The sequence below is a fragment of the Protopterus annectens genome, chromosome 2.part1 (genome assembly GCF_019279795.1).
Source record: "Protopterus annectens isolate FY-2018-M chromosome 2.part1, PAN1.0, whole genome shotgun sequence".
Taxonomy (NCBI): Eukaryota; Metazoa; Chordata; order Ceratodontiformes; family Protopteridae; genus Protopterus; species Protopterus annectens.
Window position 1 is genome coordinate 1,210,942,013 of NC_056729.1, and position 17,991 is coordinate 1,210,960,003.

General features: G+C 42.4%; 1 protein-coding gene across 1 annotated transcript in view; it reads right to left on the reverse strand.

Moving 5' to 3' along the window:
* The window catches only part of ITPA (inosine triphosphatase), a 1,021,070-nt gene that overhangs the window by 839,527 nt on the left and 163,552 nt on the right, over nt 1–17,991 (reverse strand). The window contains exon 7 of the mRNA XM_044062737.1: nt 11,486–11,562. Within this exon, the coding sequence (XP_043918672.1) occupies nt 11,486–11,562 (77 nt within the window). The remainder of the gene's footprint in view (nt 1–11,485; nt 11,563–17,991) is intronic.

A 17,991-nucleotide genomic window follows, 5' to 3' on the forward strand; every position in this document is an offset into this window, starting at 1 on the left:
CTTAGCAAAGGATGTGAAAACACAGGTGGATCACAGTTGTATTTTGCTGAAATTGCTGAAGCGTGTATTTTTATGGAAGAATATGAAAGGCCATTGTGAAGCATTTCTGCCAAGTATTCTAGTATCTGTGGGATGCTCATTACTGATGCATCCTGACCCTTATTGGCATTCCAGATGTTGAATCTCTTCCATTTGGCTGAATATGTTTTCCTGGTGGAGGGCCTGCGTGCTTCCAGTAAAATATCTTGAACTTTTTTAGAGAGAGAGATATGGGGAGAAGTCATAGAACCCTCCAGGCTGTTAGTTGCAATGTTTTCAGATTGGGATGAACAGTCCTGTAATTGTGCTGAGTTATAAGCAGAGGCCATAGAGGCAGGAGCCACGGTTTGGTGCGAGTTATGCTCCTTAGTAATGGATACCAGTGCTGTCTTGGCCAGTCTGGAGCTATCAAAATTCCTTTCGGTTGTTCTGCTTTGATCTTCAGTAACACCTTGGTCATTAATGGTAGAGGTGGAAATGCATAGATTGTTAGAGAATTCCAGCTGAAGGAGAGAGCATCCATTCTCCAGGCTTGAGGATGGTGTGTCCTTGAGCAGAACTTCTTCAGATGATGATTGAGGTGTGAGGCAAAGAGATCTATGTCCGGCCTTCCCCATGCATGAGTTATTTGTGAAAAAATGCCTGGATGCAACATCCATTCGTGCGGGTCCATAATGTTTCTGCTTAGACTGTCCGCCAGAACATTGTCCTTGCCTGGGACAAACTGGGATTGCAACTGTATGTTCAGTTTCAGGGACTTTTCCCAAAGAGTCATTGTTAGTCTGCAGAGGGGGTAAGAATGGGTGCCTCCCTGTTTATGTACCACATAACAGTGGTGTTGTCTGTCTTTATTAGCAGATGACCTTGCTGAAGACATTTTCCGAAGGCCTCGATTGCATGAATCACTGCCAACATCTCTTTTTGATTGATGTGCAGATGCAATTCTCGGGGAGCCCATTGCCCTTGAATGCATCTGCCCTCCATGTGCGCCCCCCATCCATGATCTGAGGTGTCTGTTGTAATGGTTTGGCTTGCTTGAGGTTTGTTGAAAGACATGCCTTTGTTTAGCTGGCTTGCTTGTGCCCACCACAAAAATTCCTTTCGTAGACATGGAATGAGTGGAATAATTGCTTCTAAGTTGTGGCTGTGTTGGGACCATAAACATTTTAGGTACCATTGTAGTTTTCTCATGTGTAGTCTTGCCAGTGGAATCAGAAGAATGCAAGATGCCATGAAACCCAGGGCCTGCAGGATTTTCCTTGCAGTCATCCAGGTGTGCTTTGCTAGGCTTTTGAAGTAATCTGGTAATTGTTCTTGTTTTTCTTCTGTGAGGCAAGCCATTTGTGCGTGTCCAGTTTGGCTCCTAGAAAAATTATTTGTTGGGATGGCAGCAGTCTTGATTTTTGAATGTTGACTGTGTATCCCAAAGCCTGTAGTAAGTGAATGACATAGTCCAAGTTTCTTATCAAGGCTTGCTTGCTGTCCGCTTGTATAAGGCAGTCGTCCAGGTAAGGGTATATCTGTATCTCCTGAAGTCTGCAATGTGCAATTACTGATGCCAGGCATTTTGTGAATACTCTGGGCGCAGTAGATAAGCCAAAAGGCAATGCTGAGAATTGATAATGCTCTGACCCTGCAAGAAATCTGAGGTATCTTCTGCAGCTGTGTCTGATTGGGACATGCAGGTATGCCTCCTTGAGGTCCAGTGTAACCAGCCAAGACCCCTTGCCCAGCATGGGAAGAAGTTGCTGTAACGTCAGCATTTTGAATTTTGGCACAATGAGAAAAGTGTTTAGAGCGGACAAGTCCAGTATAGGTCTCCATTGCTTTTCTTTTCTTGGAACAAGGAACAGTCTTGAGTAGAATCCCTGGCCTTGTTCCTGAGGAGGAACTTTTTCTATTGCTTGGATTTGTAGCAGCTTTGAAACTTGTATGAGTGCCTCTGCCCTTTGATTTTGTGGCAGGTTTGGCATGCCTTGTCTTGTTGGTAAGGTATGGAAGTGGAACCTGTAACCTTTGTCTATTATGTCCAAAATCCATTTGTTCTTTGTAAAAACGTGCCAATTTTTTGAAAATAAAGATAATTTTCTGCCTAAAGGTGCTTCTCTTTGAGCCTTGGTCGGTGGTGTCAAAGTCAAGTCATTGTGATTGTCCCTGTGGAGCAGTAGAAGTCCCTGCGCCACTTCTCTGATTAATTGGTTGCCATTGGTGGCCCCTGTAGGAGCCTCGGTATTGCCCTCTACCACAAGCACACCTGTTTTTCCCCTTTGGAACTTGTCAGTGTCTGGAAAGGACCAATTCTTCGAAGGCCAATTCCTACTGAACCTTGGTGGCTGAACCTGGAGGAAATCTTTGACTGTTTGTACTGATTTAGCCTTTTCCTCAATTGATTTCAACACACCCTGTGCATTAGCACCAAACAGCTTGTCTTTTTCCAGAGGTGCATCTAGAAGCTTTACTTTAACATGATCCGGCAATGTCTGTTCTTTCAACCAAGCATGTCTACGTATGACGGCCCCTGTCATAGCTGCCCTACATGAAGCTTCCAATGCATCATAACCACACTGAAGAAAATGATTGCTGACCTGCTGAGTATTATGAACCAAATCCTGCAAGGCCTTTCTATCTAAAGGCTCAGGAGAGGCTAACTTTTTCTGCAAATCATCCATCAAGAAACCCTGATACTGAAACATATGAAAAAGACAGTTAAGTGCCCTCATGGCAAGGGTGGATGAGGTATAAACTTTTTTACCCCACCTCTCCAGGGACCTAGATTCCCTGTCTGCGGGCAAAGGATTTTTGGCCGTGGAAGTGGCCACTCCTTTGGGCCCCTGAGAAATAGTTTCTAGATCAACAGAGTGGGCCTTAAAGAGATGTTTATGAGTTTCAGGAACCCTGTAAAATCTGTCTGGCTTGACAGGAGCAGGAGGGAGAGAATCAGGAGAAGTACTGGAGTCTGAGAACACGTCATCCAATACATCTAACACTGGGGGAATAGCTAAAGGCCTGTGCTGGGGTAACTTAAGGAAAGTCCGAAGCCTTTTCCTGGAGTCGGAGAAATCCTGGCCCTGCCACTGAAAATGCTCTCTCATGGAGTGGAGAATTTCCCCGAAAGAAATATCCTCAGGAGGAGAGGCAGAGGGAATATATTCATCAGCATCAGAGTCCTCGTAGGCCGGGAAGGATTCTTCCTGGGAATCTAAATGGTCTGACTCACCAGAGGCTTCATCTGAGGAAAGTGTATCTGCCTGCTCAACCCTAGGCCTTTTGTCTGAAGGCGGCTGAGAACCTCTGTCTGGATGAGCCTGAGAACCCCTGATTAAAGAAATTAGATCTGCAGCTAAAGTCATGATCTGTTTATCAGAAGTGGGACCCTGTGAAAAAGATTTAGGAGGGTGAGACTTAGCCTGGCTGGCAGCCTTAGCACGTGTGTAGGCCTTGATGGACACAGACACAGGAGGCCTAGCTGTCCCACGTGCTGGAGTAACTTTGTCCACCAGTATGGTGTCATGCAAATCTTGGGCTTCGGTTTCAGGAGGAAAATCAACAACCGGCACCGGGGTAGCCTCCGGGAACGAAGTGTGCGGTAAAGCGGTGTTGTCGGCCTGGAGCGGTTGAATTACCTCCTCCGAAGAGACCGATGCACTCGCGGTAGGCATTAGCGTGGTGTCGGTGGAAGTCGCGGGCTGCGAATGTCGGTACCGGTCCTTCCGTTTTTTGGAAGTATGTGCTGTCTGAAGTTCCGACGGCATGATATAGGAGTAATTTTCCCCAAAAAAATCTTCAGCAAATTCTGCCCGGCACCTAAGTGTGCGCTTATTGAAGCAAGCACAGGCCGAGACGTCGTGGTCTGGGCCGAGGCAGGGAAGGCAGTAAGAATGGAAATCCTTATGAGGTATTTGTTTACCACAAGACAAGCAATTATTAACTTTTGCAGTTTTATCCGACATCGGCTGAGGCAAGAAAAGGTTCCGCAACGGGGTACTTAGCTTTTTGATGACTTCGGATCTGAAAACACAGGAGCTGGCCGACCGGCACTTGCGAACTGCTTCTGCTTCGGGCACCGCGCGGCAAGAAAGACTGAAGAAGATGGCATTGGCTGATGCTTTTATACCCCAGCTGCTCTGACGTCGGGGAAGAGGCGACATCAGCCGACGCCGGACCCAGACTTTGGAATCCGGCCGACCGAAGGGCTGCCTGAGGCAGGACAACCCATATGTCAGGACTGCAGTTGCATTCTTGAAGGACATCAGGGACTGCTTAGAGGAATGCCAACAACCAAGTGCACAGTGCACAAAACAGGAATGAAGACAGATTTTCACAGCAAAGCATTCTACGGAGAATTCTCCAACATTAAGCTGAACGGAGATCGCACTATAGTGGGGATTGGGAAATTTACCCTTTCCTTCACTGTAGTGCTATCTCAGAGTTTGTATAAGTTAGATGCAAAAATGGGGGGCACCCCTTCCCCTTCGCTCTATGGTTCCGGCACCCATGTAATCAAATCCCAAGGAGAAGGAATCTGTTTTCTTACTGGATTTATATGTAGAACCCCCTTCAGGACCGATTCATTAGGCTGCGAGAAGTCAGGGCTGGGGACACCGCCTAGCAGACATGCAGAGATAGTAAGGAAGTACTTGCACCTTAAACATCACGTTAAATGGAAAACGTACAGCCAGTGCATCGCACTTGTTAACGAGCTGAGAAGCAGAAAGGCAGCACAGAGCCTCTTCCAAAGACATTCCTCACAGCTTAAAATTACATGACTAAACTTTACTTTACTGGCAGACTCAGAAAATGTAATGGAATGGAATGAATGTCTATCAACAGCCTATGTGCAGCAACTATCACCTTTTCCTGAATATCCAGAACCTTGTCTGTACTGAAATGAAAGTCATTATCTCATTACTAATTTACAGTATGTGCATTCACAGTTCAACAGTGATTCATTATCACTGCCAGGTAAAACTCTTAGCTTTTCAAATTAAAGTCATTTAACACATTGATGAATGCACGTCAGACTTTGTTTTCTGTCAATGTGCAGTCCTGCAGAAGTTACTCCCAGTTCCTTTCCTGCGTTTATCTTTATTTTCACTAGTAAGATACAAATGCAAGTATCCATTGCAGTAATGTGGTTCATATCTTTGTGAATTAGTGTAACTGAGCCTCATATGATTAAATAGTTTCAGTCTCAAACAATCACTACATAGTGCCTGTTGTGTTGCTTTCCACCTGACTCTGTGCAGGTGAGTAACATAATATTGTTCTATACTGTTGTGTTTTTCAGCGCTGCACTCACCTGTAAGACATGAACATATGGTATACATATATGTAGTCTTCCAATACATATCTCAGACATCAGTAGTAACTTGTTTGCATTTCTTTCCTGTGCAGGTGCGTCCACCTGGCAACAGTGACATTGCTCCACAAGCAGGAGAACGACAAGTGAGAGTGTGGGTGTGTGGCCATTCCTACAGTCACTGGACTGCCAGCCATGCCTCCAGAAGTGAAAGCCACTACAACTTGAGCTTCCCCACATCTACTGTGAAGGTGTACTGGATTGCAAGAAGAGGTATGCATTAGAGCGGACTCATGCAGTTGTTGGAAGAGAAGTGCTCCATCTACCCTGAGCCTGACATTCTTGTGCTGCATATTGGAGGGAATGATGTCATCACTCACCCACCCGGAAGGCTATGGCTTCAAATCAGAACAATTTTTGAACAGCTGCGGTTGTGGTGGCCATGTTGTCATTTTGTATGGTCTGACATTACTGCTCGCCACATATGGAAAAGAGCAAACAGTCAACTGGGAAGTGCCCAAGGCCAGACGTTTACAGAATGGGTTCATGCATGGCTTGATGCATAGGGTCAGTGGATCAACAATCTGCCATGACAGCATCACTGGAGAAGATGTTCACCTTTTTCAGAAGCGATGGCGTTCACCTAACTGAGGATGGCATTGTGTTGTTCTTCACTGACCTCCACAATGGCGTGATGACAGCTATGCATGGTAACATGCAGTTAGTGAGAACGAATGGAAAACAGCCATGACCAAGTAGGACCAGTATGGTAAGTAAAACTCTACTGTTATATTTTATGAACACTGTTGTCACTACTTACAACACAGGAAAAGAACTGCTAGGGAACGTGTACACATGCTGAGTAACAGTTAATTTTCAGATTGTAAAAGAACTCTGTATGCTGTGCGCAGGTACAGATAACCATTTGATTACGGATTGTTATGTGAATTATGACATTTTTCTTAGTTTGGCAAATAACTGTGGTAGGGAGCAGGTGAACATGCTGAGAAAGATGTTGCGAAAGAACTGTTTGAGGAGAGTGCTGCCAAGTACAACAGAATATGTCAGTAACCATCATGCAATATTTTTTTTTCTGCTTTTATCAGTCATGTCTAGAATTTACATTACAGGAAGGGCTAAGTAATACATAAGTGTTATAAAACATTTTCAGCACTACTCCTGGCTCTTCCGGACAGATGGTAATGACTCATTGCTCAAAATGTTATGTGGAACAATTATCACCTTTGTAAGAGCATGCAGAATCTTGCAGCCAAGATACGCAGGTGATTACCACATTATTTCTGCAGTTACAGTATAACACTGAGTCATTAGCACTTGTCAGGTAAAATCATTGACACCTGTTACTGTTATTCACATTACTAAACGTTATTATCACATTGCAAGCACAGGTGTGGGATACTCCATACGTTTGAGTGCTACAGATATTTTTCATATTTAGCTGTAAAAGTCTGGAACTTGGCATTTTGAAGAGAGTTTTAGTACTTGCAGGATGGAAAAAACTTTGTATGGGGTATACATATTACAGTTTGGTTACAATTATGGTTATGAGAGTAAGGAATTATTTTCCTGTTTTGCTAAATAATCATGTGATCAGGGTTAAGTAATACCTCATTTTGAAGGCAGTATTATTAGTTACAGGATGGAAAAAGAACTGTGTCAGTATGCTGGACAAATGTACAGATATCACAGTTTGTTTAGGACATATATAGGCCCTAGGGTCAATAGCCTAGTACCTACCTAAGAACCTGTATGTCAAACAGAGCTCCTCATTAACACTCTTATAGGTTCATAGGTTAGTACTAAGCTAACTGCCCTTGCGAGCCATTGTAAGCCTAGCCAATTATCCCTTGTGAGACTCAAACTCTGCACCTTGTGTTTGTAAGGCAAACACCTTAACCATTAGGCCACCCTCCCACAGGAAAAAATCTTGATGATTGGGTGGGAAATAGGAAATTCATCCCGGAGATCACTTCTGTGGCTCTGCTCGACAGGGGAACAGGAAAATAATTTTCTTGGGTGGCGAAAGCCAGGGTACCTTTTTGGCTAGGCTTATATAGGCCCTAGGGTCAATAGCCTAGTACCTACCTATGAACTAAGGTTATGAAAATTATTAATTTTGTTTTCATATTTTGGCAACTAACTTTGCAAGGAAGCATGTCAATGTCCCAAGTAATACCTCATTTTGAAGACAGTATTACTGCTTACAACATGGTAAAAGAACTGCATCTGTATGCTGTACACATGCACAGATATCGCAGGTTTAGTCTTGCAGGATTATGAAAATTATACATTTGCAATCTTTGTCATTATTATGCCCATATCTTTGCAAGGGAGCATGGTGACACAGATGAAGCATCATTTTGAAGCTGGCATTGAGCCACACAACTTGTACACTGATATGTAGTCTCTGTTACAGGTGATGAGATATTATACTTTATTTATCAATTATGAGAAATATAATAATCATATTTCTGTGAATATCTCCGTAACTGACCATCACACAGTAATGGTTAAGGTATCATTTTAAAGCTGACATTCATACAAACAAATTAATTAAAAATTGTATGGGTCTACATGGTACATTCACCAAGATACTCTGATTTGTTGTACCACAAAAGTAAAAAAATATGCACAATATCAGCATTTCCTGGCAAATATTTAATAATGACTTATCAACATTTAAACTGTTGGAAAGGTCAGTGCCTGATGAACAACTTTCACATTTACATTTTTAGTCTAGCTCTTATGGTTAGAGAGTTATGAACATTTGTTTTCTGTATGGTATTACAAATGGATTATCTGAAAATAAGTTCATGCTGCACTGTTGTTCCTATGGTGGAAGTAAGCAGGCAGCATTTTCTGAGCTGCTCTGGAGTGAATGAGTGGGAAGTCTTCATTTGCAGAGTAATATCCATCTTGTTTTTGGACAACAGTTTTTTTCCTCTTGTTATATAATCTGTTTATACCTAAAGTCCACCACGGTGGCTTGTTTTTATGGGAAGACCTGGTTTTGATCTGGTCAGGTACAGCAGAGTTTATACAGTCACATCGTTTTTACAGGGCATTTTCTTACACTACTGCATAGTGATCATTGATGTCTGCGATTGTGGGTGGTATGAAGATTTTTATACCATCACTTAGCAGGCTGTAGTTAGCTTTAGTAAAGTTTTTTTATAATTTTTGTTCCTGTGAAGGAGTCAGTTCAAGTAGTTACTTCAAATGAGTCTGATATGTGGTCTGACCTAACCAGAGAGGGCATCACGCATGGATAAGTACAGTGCCCCCCTATGTTGGTAAGTACTATGCCCAGAACATTAGAGCCCCTAGTAGAGGGGTGCAGACTATCTGTTCCACAGCAATTGTGTTAAAGTCTAGGAACCTCTGGGTGAGCATGTTTTTGCTTGTGTATGTCCCCCAGTCTATGGAAGGATAGCTGAAATCTTGCATGACTAAGATGTTGGGCTGTTGGACAGCATGGCAAGGGATTAGAGTAAATCAAGGTAGATTGTGTGCTTAACCTGGTTCATGGTGGGGGATCTATAGCTAGCAATGATGTGGTACGGTACTTTCCCAATAGATAATTAGACATGGAGTAATTTGACAGTCATGCTGTTTGACCAGTCTCAAAGTGTAGCTGCTTTTTAATGAAGATGGATACACCTCCACCTTTGGTTCCTTCATGCACATTTTGAGGTCCGAGTGTGTGGAAGGCACTGCAGCCTTGTACGGTCCAGATGCTCTCAGCAGCCTTAAGCCATGTCTTGGTGACTGCACAGATGTCAGCATCCTCCAAGATGAGAAGTGTTTCCAGGGAGTGCAGTTTCATGTTTAAACTCCTAGCATTAAGCAGCACAACCCTGAGTTTGTCTCGATTAGATTTTGTTACATTGGAAAATTTGTTGTTTTGACATTGCTTAAAAAAGCAATTATTGGGGAGGCAAGGGCCTTTGCCAGTATTCAGAAGCCTAGAGAGACAGGTGCAGACCATCTCTAGCAAAGTAACAAGGTTTGTCTACCACATCCTGCCAGGCTGACAAATACCGGACCCTCCTGGACTGACAACAGAAGCCAAGCCAATTGTTGAAGTCAATCTTTTTTTTTGTTTATATTGTGGCATCATCCTGGGTGAGGGAAGGATACTGGTTAGGGCTAGAGACATACCTGTCTAGGACACATAATCAGAGAGATCTTCATATAGGCCAGTGAGGTACGTCTCAAGTCATTCACTCCAACATGGATTATGACAGAGTCATAATGGTACTTGTTCTTCAGTGACTTGCGTGAATGTATGATTTGTTGGATCCTGGTACCCGACAGGCAGCTGACTGTGATCCTCTCCTTGTTCAGTCTGGTGAGGGGGGCATCTGTGTATCCCACTATGGAGTCGCATATGACCAAGACATTTGTTGTGCTTTGCCTTAGGTGCTTACTTGTTGAGACATTGGTGTGTGTTGATATGTGTAGTGGTTTCTTTTTGCTTAGAGGTAAGTGTGGGTGATTTGTGTTTGGGAGGTCTCTGTTCTTTTGGTAGACTTTTACTGATTACCTCCATGTATGTGGGTTTATGTGTCGTGACCTTTTGTGTGAGAGGTGAGGTCTGCGTTAGAGGTGAAATGTGTGCGCTGACGACCTATTTTATGGCTAGTTTGTTTTTACATGAGAGAATTGACTCCAATTCCACAGAGTATTTGCATCTCTCACATAGAGTGCTAGTTTGCTTAAGAGTAAATGGTTGGCAGTATACATGAAGCAATTGCTTCATTGCCTCAAGATGCCCATATCAATCAAGCTAGAAGGAGAAATGATGGGGGAACTGCCGATACATTTTGGCAGCATTTTTCTGAATGTGGTATTTGGGAGGGAAGTGGGCTAGCTGGACTAAGGACTTTGGCTTAACTAGTGGGCTAGTTTGACTTGAAGTAGCAAACACAGTGAGTGTATAGTAGGTTGTGGATGATAACCGTGAGAACCCTCCTTAAAGTGCAACTGAGTTGCCCTTTACTCAGCAGGGAAGTTGGGGGTTCTACTGGAAGGCCTATAGGGAAAAATAATGTTCCTAGGTGTTTGCCTCTATACAGGGTACTGTTAAACCCTGTTGCACAGTGAGCAGCAACACTCAAACGCGAAGCTTATATACAGGTGAATTTAACGTTTTTTAAACACAACTATCAATGGGAAAGCCCCACACTGAGTCTTTCTCCAGCAATCCCCAACAGGTCCTGAGCTACACACTTTTGCCACAAGGGTGCAGGAAGGTCCTCTTAATGTAAGATGGCTGGTTTAAAAGTATTGTGATACCAAACAGTCTAAATTCAGCTGGTCTGAATCTAGCCTATGCTATAGCAGGCAACAAAACAATTTCAAAGTGCAGATTAAAAAGCAGTCCAAACAAAAAAAAAATGAAGCAGTAATTCAATTAAATACAGTTAAAAGTGCAGTTCTGGATTAAAATATAGTTATTTTCCATTTGTTTTCAGTGGATGCCTTAGATTTCGGTGCAGATGCAATCCAGACTAAAGTTGGCAGACATTGAGCATCGCCAGTAAACTGAGTGCAAACCTGCACACACACGAGGCTCATATACAGGTAAATTTAAACCGTTTTTTTTAACACAACTACCAATAGGAAAGCCCCAAACTGAGCCTTTATCCAGCAATCCCCAACTCAGATGGGTACCGAGCTACAGACTTCTGCCACAAGGGTGCAGAAAGGCCCTCTTAATGTAAGATGACTGGTTCAAGAGCACAATGATGCCAAAACAGTCTAGATTTAGAGGTCTGAATCTGGCCTATGCTATGTAAGGCAAGGAAACAGAACTTCTACATGGGAAGGAGTAGGGGAGAGTCACTTAAAGGTCAAAGTGAGAGTGTTTAGTAGTATAATGTTACATGACCTGCAGGGTATGAAGTCCACTATCTGTGATTTTAAATGTTCTTCCACTATGGTTCTCAGCTATCTCTGTCCAACAGAAAATTCCCTACAGCTGTAGAGATCAAATCTAGGAGTATAACACCTTCATGCAAGTCCCAAAATGAAAGGACACATTATCACAAGCATCAGCTTGAATTTTCTACCACATCCAGCTTTTGAGAGAAGAAAAACTGCAGAAATGGATATGGCACTTACGTTTGGTTGAAGCCATCTGGTTGAAAACATGGATCCCATCCAAAATCTCTAGGCCCTCTGGGTTCTACAATATGGCCCTGCAGATTGGAGCAGATATAATACAACTTCAAAAATACATTGTTATGATTATATAAACATGATGTTACTGAAATCCCCCCAAATTCCATTCAGTTTCAGAGTAAAGCACATTATTCTAAATCAATACATGCATATATAAAAAGACAAACTTTCAGTACTTTTTCAGCAAGCATTCAATATTAGTCAAATGCTATAATTTTGTCTATACTAGACTTCTGCATTGTTCAGCCATTGTTGTGTTGACCTCAAAAAAATAAAGGCTGAACCTAGTTATGCCAAAACTGGAAGAAGGCAAAGGCATAGCATGCAAGTAAATACCTGAAAGATTCTTCAACAGCGATGTATGAATCCACCCTTCAAATTAGGTGGTATACAAAGAGAGGAGACTGCAAGGAGAAAGAATCACATTTTTTTGAAGAAAACACTGTAGGACAGTAATAACTCATTACAAATTTAGTGATTTGTTCCTCCTAGTACTTTTGGGTGGCTTTATACCTATCCTCGTCTACAGCAAGTGGAAGATACTAATTTGGGAATAAAGTTTTGATCACTGCAGTTCTCCCTTTTTTACCATGTTCTTTTTATCCCATGCCTGCTGACCATCAAGCCTCTCCCAAATGGACTCATTTAAGGCAGCTATGAGGGTTGCTTGTGTCTTTGGCCAGCATCCCAGTTACAGTGACTTACAAATGGCATAACGTCACCCTTTGGGTGGGGAGATGAACCACCCAAATCACAGCACTGACCCATAATGGCCTCTCCTTCAGTGTGTGAGGCCTACCACCGCACAGTTATTGGTGGGCTGAAATACCTTCCTGCCACAATGCCTACATAATGCTGTTCCTCCTTTGAGGGACTGTGGCAGTATGTGCATCTAAATTTTAATATTCTGCTCCTATTTTGAATATTCTGGGCATCTTTTTAAAGTTCCATGATGATCATACAGTCATGCTCCAGTGAAACAAGAAGCATCAAATTACTTTCATCAATTTAAATGTTTCATCAAAACAGAGATATTTAACAGAATGACACTGAGCAAGAGTAGAATATTTTCCTTACCCCAAAGGTTGCATGATTTTGGTAATGAGATGCTGAAGTGTGGAAGGTGCAAAGGGCTTGCTACCTGACAATATGCTGCTTTTTTAACACTGCATTTGCTGTTAAGTCATGTACAGTTTTACTTGACTTTACTACTACATAATTTCATGGTCTGTAGTTGATTATTATCACCTTTCTCAAAATATCTATCTTCTTGTACAAAGACTGGTTGTAATAAATTTGGTCACTCTTCTTCCCTAAAATTCAACATATTAGTTTTACAAATGTCTGCGATTCCTTCTATACAGCTTTATACTTTTCCCCAGAAGCAACACAGGTCCAGGATGTTGCTAACCTTGATGAGATTTATGTTCACAATGAATGTAGAAATCAAGTATACCACATCACATGCACCTTACTGTAGCTAGCTCATTAGAATTTACTGTTAATTTAAAAATTATTAAAGTGATGCATGTTACATCATATAGTATGTTCACAATTTATAATTAAAATAAAAGGGGGTTAAAGAAAGTTCAGTTGTGCAAGCTGCACTTGCCCACATCAGTAGATGTTCAAATTCCTCACTGCTGCAGTAGCCTGTAGGCTATACGGGTCGATTACCAGACTCAGAAGAGGAAGGATATGGATCCAGATGTCCCTAGAGAATGGTCCTAGCAAAGCCAGTACTAGATCTAAAAAATAATCCAATGTATAATTCCTTGTAAACGTATGTACACAGGACAATGCAGCTGCCTCTGGAATGCTTCTAGAGTCCACCCCTTTTCAATAAGCCATGAAAAACAAGGCCCTCTTGGTGTGCACCTTGAAACTGCCTGGAACTGGTTTACCATGGTGGGTATAACAAAAGGCAACAGATGTGAACAACCATCTGGAAAGTGTTTTGACAAGGTTGTCCTTTCTTAGCCACAATACATTTAAGTAATAATCCAGGACTGTGCATGGATACACCAGGATTTACCTATGGTTGGTGTGATTTGATCATGAGGGCGAAGCTCAAGTGATTAAACACTGCCAACTGTGGCTAAATCCAGATATACCCAAAAACAGGAGCAGATTATTTATTTTATACAATGACATTATTTAAGAAAGCAATTGTTAACCTTTCTTAAATAATGTTTTTGTACAACGGCACTTCAGTCTTCTTCTGTGTTGTCTTCTGCAGGCTAATGTACTTCACATGCACATGAGACTTGCTTTTCCATGCTTGCACAGTACATCAGTGCAGTGTAAGAGATGCAAGAGAGAAGAGAGAAGAGAGAATTGCCACTGCTACTTTAAATGTTTAAAAAGTCAGGATTTTATGAGTGATAATGGAGAAATTTAAGGAAGATCAGATATGTTTCTGCTTCTTCAGTTTTGAAGAACATAGGTTCATAGGTTCATACTAGGCTATCTGCCCTAGGGCATTTATAAGCCTAGCCAGAGTATGCTTGGCTTTCGCCACCCATTTTAAATTAATTTTGCTATGCCCTTTTTCGAGGTTAGTATACTGTGCCTCTGTCTAACAGTGACACAGAAGTGATACCCGGGTAAAACCTCTTATCTCCCATCCACTCATCAAGATTCCTCTTGAAGAGAGTCAATGAGGACTCTGCCTAACCTGGACTGGGATTTTATTCCAGAGTGAAGGGAGCCTCTGAGTTATGAATCTGTCCCTCCAGCATGTCCTATTTATTTCAGTGCTGAGGTTGGATTTTTTTGAGGTGCAGCATGTCCCTTAATTCCGGGTTGGACATGGCTTTATACGTCAGGCACAGGTCGCCTCTGAGCAGGCGGTATGCCACTGAGTAGAGCTGGAGTTTCTTTAACCGGGCAGCATATGGCATCTGTTTGAGCCCTTTGATCCTCTTGGTGAGCTACTTTTGGGGTCTTTCCAGTTGCTGCAGGTGTTTGGTAAGGTACATCCCAAAAGGGGCATTGTACTCAATTATGAGCCTGATGAGGGATGAGTAAAGAGGATGACCCCCTAATCTAGATGTGAATCCCTTCATGATTAGGTGGGCTATATAAAATGTTTTTCTAACCACTTTGTTGTCAAATGAGAGATTGCTATCAACTTGGGTCCCAGGTCCCTAATTACTTCTTCTGTACTTAATGGATTACCACCTATGTGGTAATTTGTGGGCACTTTGTTTTTGCCAAAGGGGATGACTATACACTTTTTGGCATTTAGCTTGAGGCCATGGCTCTGGCACCAGTTGTCTGTTTCTATGAGGCCCTTTTGGAGGATGCTTGTGTCGGCTGGAGAGTCGATTATGGCACCCAGTTTGCAGTCATCTGCGAACTTGGTCAGCCACAGTCCTTCAGTGTTCGCCTGTACCTCCGAGAAATATATACCAAACAAGAGAGGTCCCAGGACTGAGCCTTGTGGGATGCCACTTGTAACTGGTTTGGAGTCTGACATGGCTCCAGCAATTCTAACCATGTGGGTTCTGTCCTTGAGCCAGTATGCAACCCATCTAGTGACATAGGGGTTTATATTTAAGCTGGTGAGCTTATCTATAATGCCCGGGGTATTGTATCGAAGGCAGGTCCAGATAGGCTGTGTGGACCACCTTCCCTTCAATGGCCTTGGTGACTGTTTCAAAGAAGTCAACCAGGTTTAAGAGGCAGGATCTGCCCTTAACAAAGCCAAACTGGGTAGGATCCAGTGTCTGTAGGTCCCCAATATCTTTATTTATGAGGTCCATAATGATCCTTTCCATAGCTTTGCAGACCAAGCTAGTCAGGCTTATGGGGCGATAGTTTCCAGGGTCCGTTGAGGCACCACCTTTGTGGAGAGGGACCACTGTTGCTGTCCACTCTTTGGGTACATATCCTGTAGTAAAGCTGAGATTGAACAGTAGTTTTATGTTTGGGTTTAGCTCTTCTTGGAGTTCATGTAGGACGCAGCCTGGGACACCGTCTGGTCCCATTGATGCTGTGTTTTGCTTTGGAGAGGGCGGCTCCCACCTGAGCATATGAGATGTCGGGGGGGCAGCACTCTGCTGGGATAGATATTTGCCCTTTTGGTGGGGAGGGGGGGAGAAGTTTGCGCTGAACCTGTCAGCTAGGATGTTGGCAATGTCTGTGGGATCAGTGTATTTTTTGTCATTTTGGACTAATTCTGAGCATATCTGTGAATTCCCACCCAGGTTCCTAACATAACTAAACATACCAGATTTTTCTCATATTTTCTGCCCCCAGAATATGCCAACAGAAAGTCTGTCCGTTCAACGGTACTTCAGCACCAGGGCTTTTTTTCTATTAGTATAAGCCCAATTTACAACAGGCATGTTGGTTGGGCTGTCCAATGAGCATGTTCATTTTTGAATAGCAATTAGCAGTCACTGTATAAGAAATAAAGATCAAATTTTCTAAATGATTTGGCTCTGTCAAGATAGTACCTAAGCTGCCTATACACATCTAGAGTATGTAGAATCCTTTCTCCCTGCTTCTGATGGTCAGGATATAACACTGGGAGATTTTTGGCCTAATTCAAATTAAAATCTGAAACAACTTTGGGCATGAATTAGGGATTTGGTCTTAATGACATCAATTCCCTATGAAAGACCAAAAATAGTTCACCTACCAAGACAGCTTGTAACTCAGATCCTCTTCTTGCAGACATCAGATCAATGAGAAGAACAGTTTTCTATGTAATTAATCTTAAATCTGTTTGATGTGAAGGTATAAATGAAGATCTGGTTAGCTTTTCCAGCAAAAAGTTAAGACTCAGGAAGAAACAACTTGTTTGCATATTGCTCTCAAGTGTAACATTCCTTTCAAAAACTGTTTTAATACAAACACTGAAGAAAGTGGGGGGATCCATGTGCAGACATGCTGAAATAACCACCAGATGTACCTTTGAGGAGTACAAAAAGCTAGTAAAGCACAAAATATTTGACCACCAGTGGTACATAATTCCTGGGGTCTATATTAGATCAGCGAATGCTGATTGATCGACCTTAAGTAAGCGAAAGCTTACAATCTCGAACTGTCAGATCAGCGATTTTTTTCCTAGGGAAAAAAATTGCTGATCCAAAACATATACACACCACACAAGCAAACAGAAATCCACATACATACACCTAAAATCTGACACCTAACCCTACACTAAACTATGCACACACCACTAACTATCCACTTACCTTAACTCACACCCTAACCCTAAGGTCCGTCACTATCGCACACTCACATCACCCACTCCCTAACCCTAACTCACCTAAACTCACCCTAACCCTCATGTCCACACAATCGCACACATACCTAACCCGAGCCCTAACCCTAACTCACCTAACCCACCCTAACACTCACATCCACACAATCGCACACTTACCTGAATCCGACCCGTAACTTTCCACCACAGCACTGAAAATACCAAAGCAACAGAAACGGACAACCAAATTCATTCCCTAGGAAGAAATTCAGGTTTCTGTTGCTTCGATATTTTGAACATTCGCTAAAATAAGGTTGATCAATCAGCATTCGCTTGTTTAAGCATTCGCTGATCTAATATAGACCCTAATTCCTGATAAGGCCCTGGTTACTGGATAAGCAGCAAGAAGAAAATGATCCTCCATTTGTCAATATAAGAGAACCAGGTTTTCTGGTCAGTATAAGATTTTCTACCACCTGCTGCATTGTCCTCTGAAAAGACGTGCCTAACAGGTATTAGAACTGAATCATCCAGGCAGTAAATTGAGAGTACTTGAGACTGGGGTACATCAAATTCATCCTGTCTTGTGGGAGGAGATATATTTGGGGGGGAATCTTGTGGTAATTGTCCTTTGCCAATTCCATAAGAAGAGATAAACAATGCTATCTGGGCCAAAACAGGACAATCACAACTACTTTTGGAGAGTCATTCAGCACTACCTTAAATATCAGTGGTGAGGATGGGAATGCATAAATGAATATTCCAGTCCATGGGAATGAAAAAGCATCTGTTTTCCAGGCATATCTGCACGGTGATCTGGTGCAGAATCCATTGAGTTGCCTGTTTCAAAACGAGGCAAACAGATTTACTTGAGGTGTTCCCCACAACTGGATCAATTCCTGGAAGAAACCACCTTTCAGTTTCCATTTGTGAGGGTCTGTCCTGGTCCTGCTCAGTTTGTCTGCTACTACGTTTTGCTCTGACAGAATTTAAGATGCTTACAAGATTAAACAGCACTGAAGTGCTACTTATTAATCAATCAAAAGCAGCCTGTACAGACAGTATAAAGTTGTGACGCCTGCTTGTTGATGTACCACATCACTGTGGAGCTGTTATCAATCACATGGAGAGATCACGGGAACAATACACGATGAACAGATTTTAAGGCATGGGTCACATCCAACATCTCTTTTATTTTTAAGTGCTTTGGCTGTCTGAGGAATTCCACAGG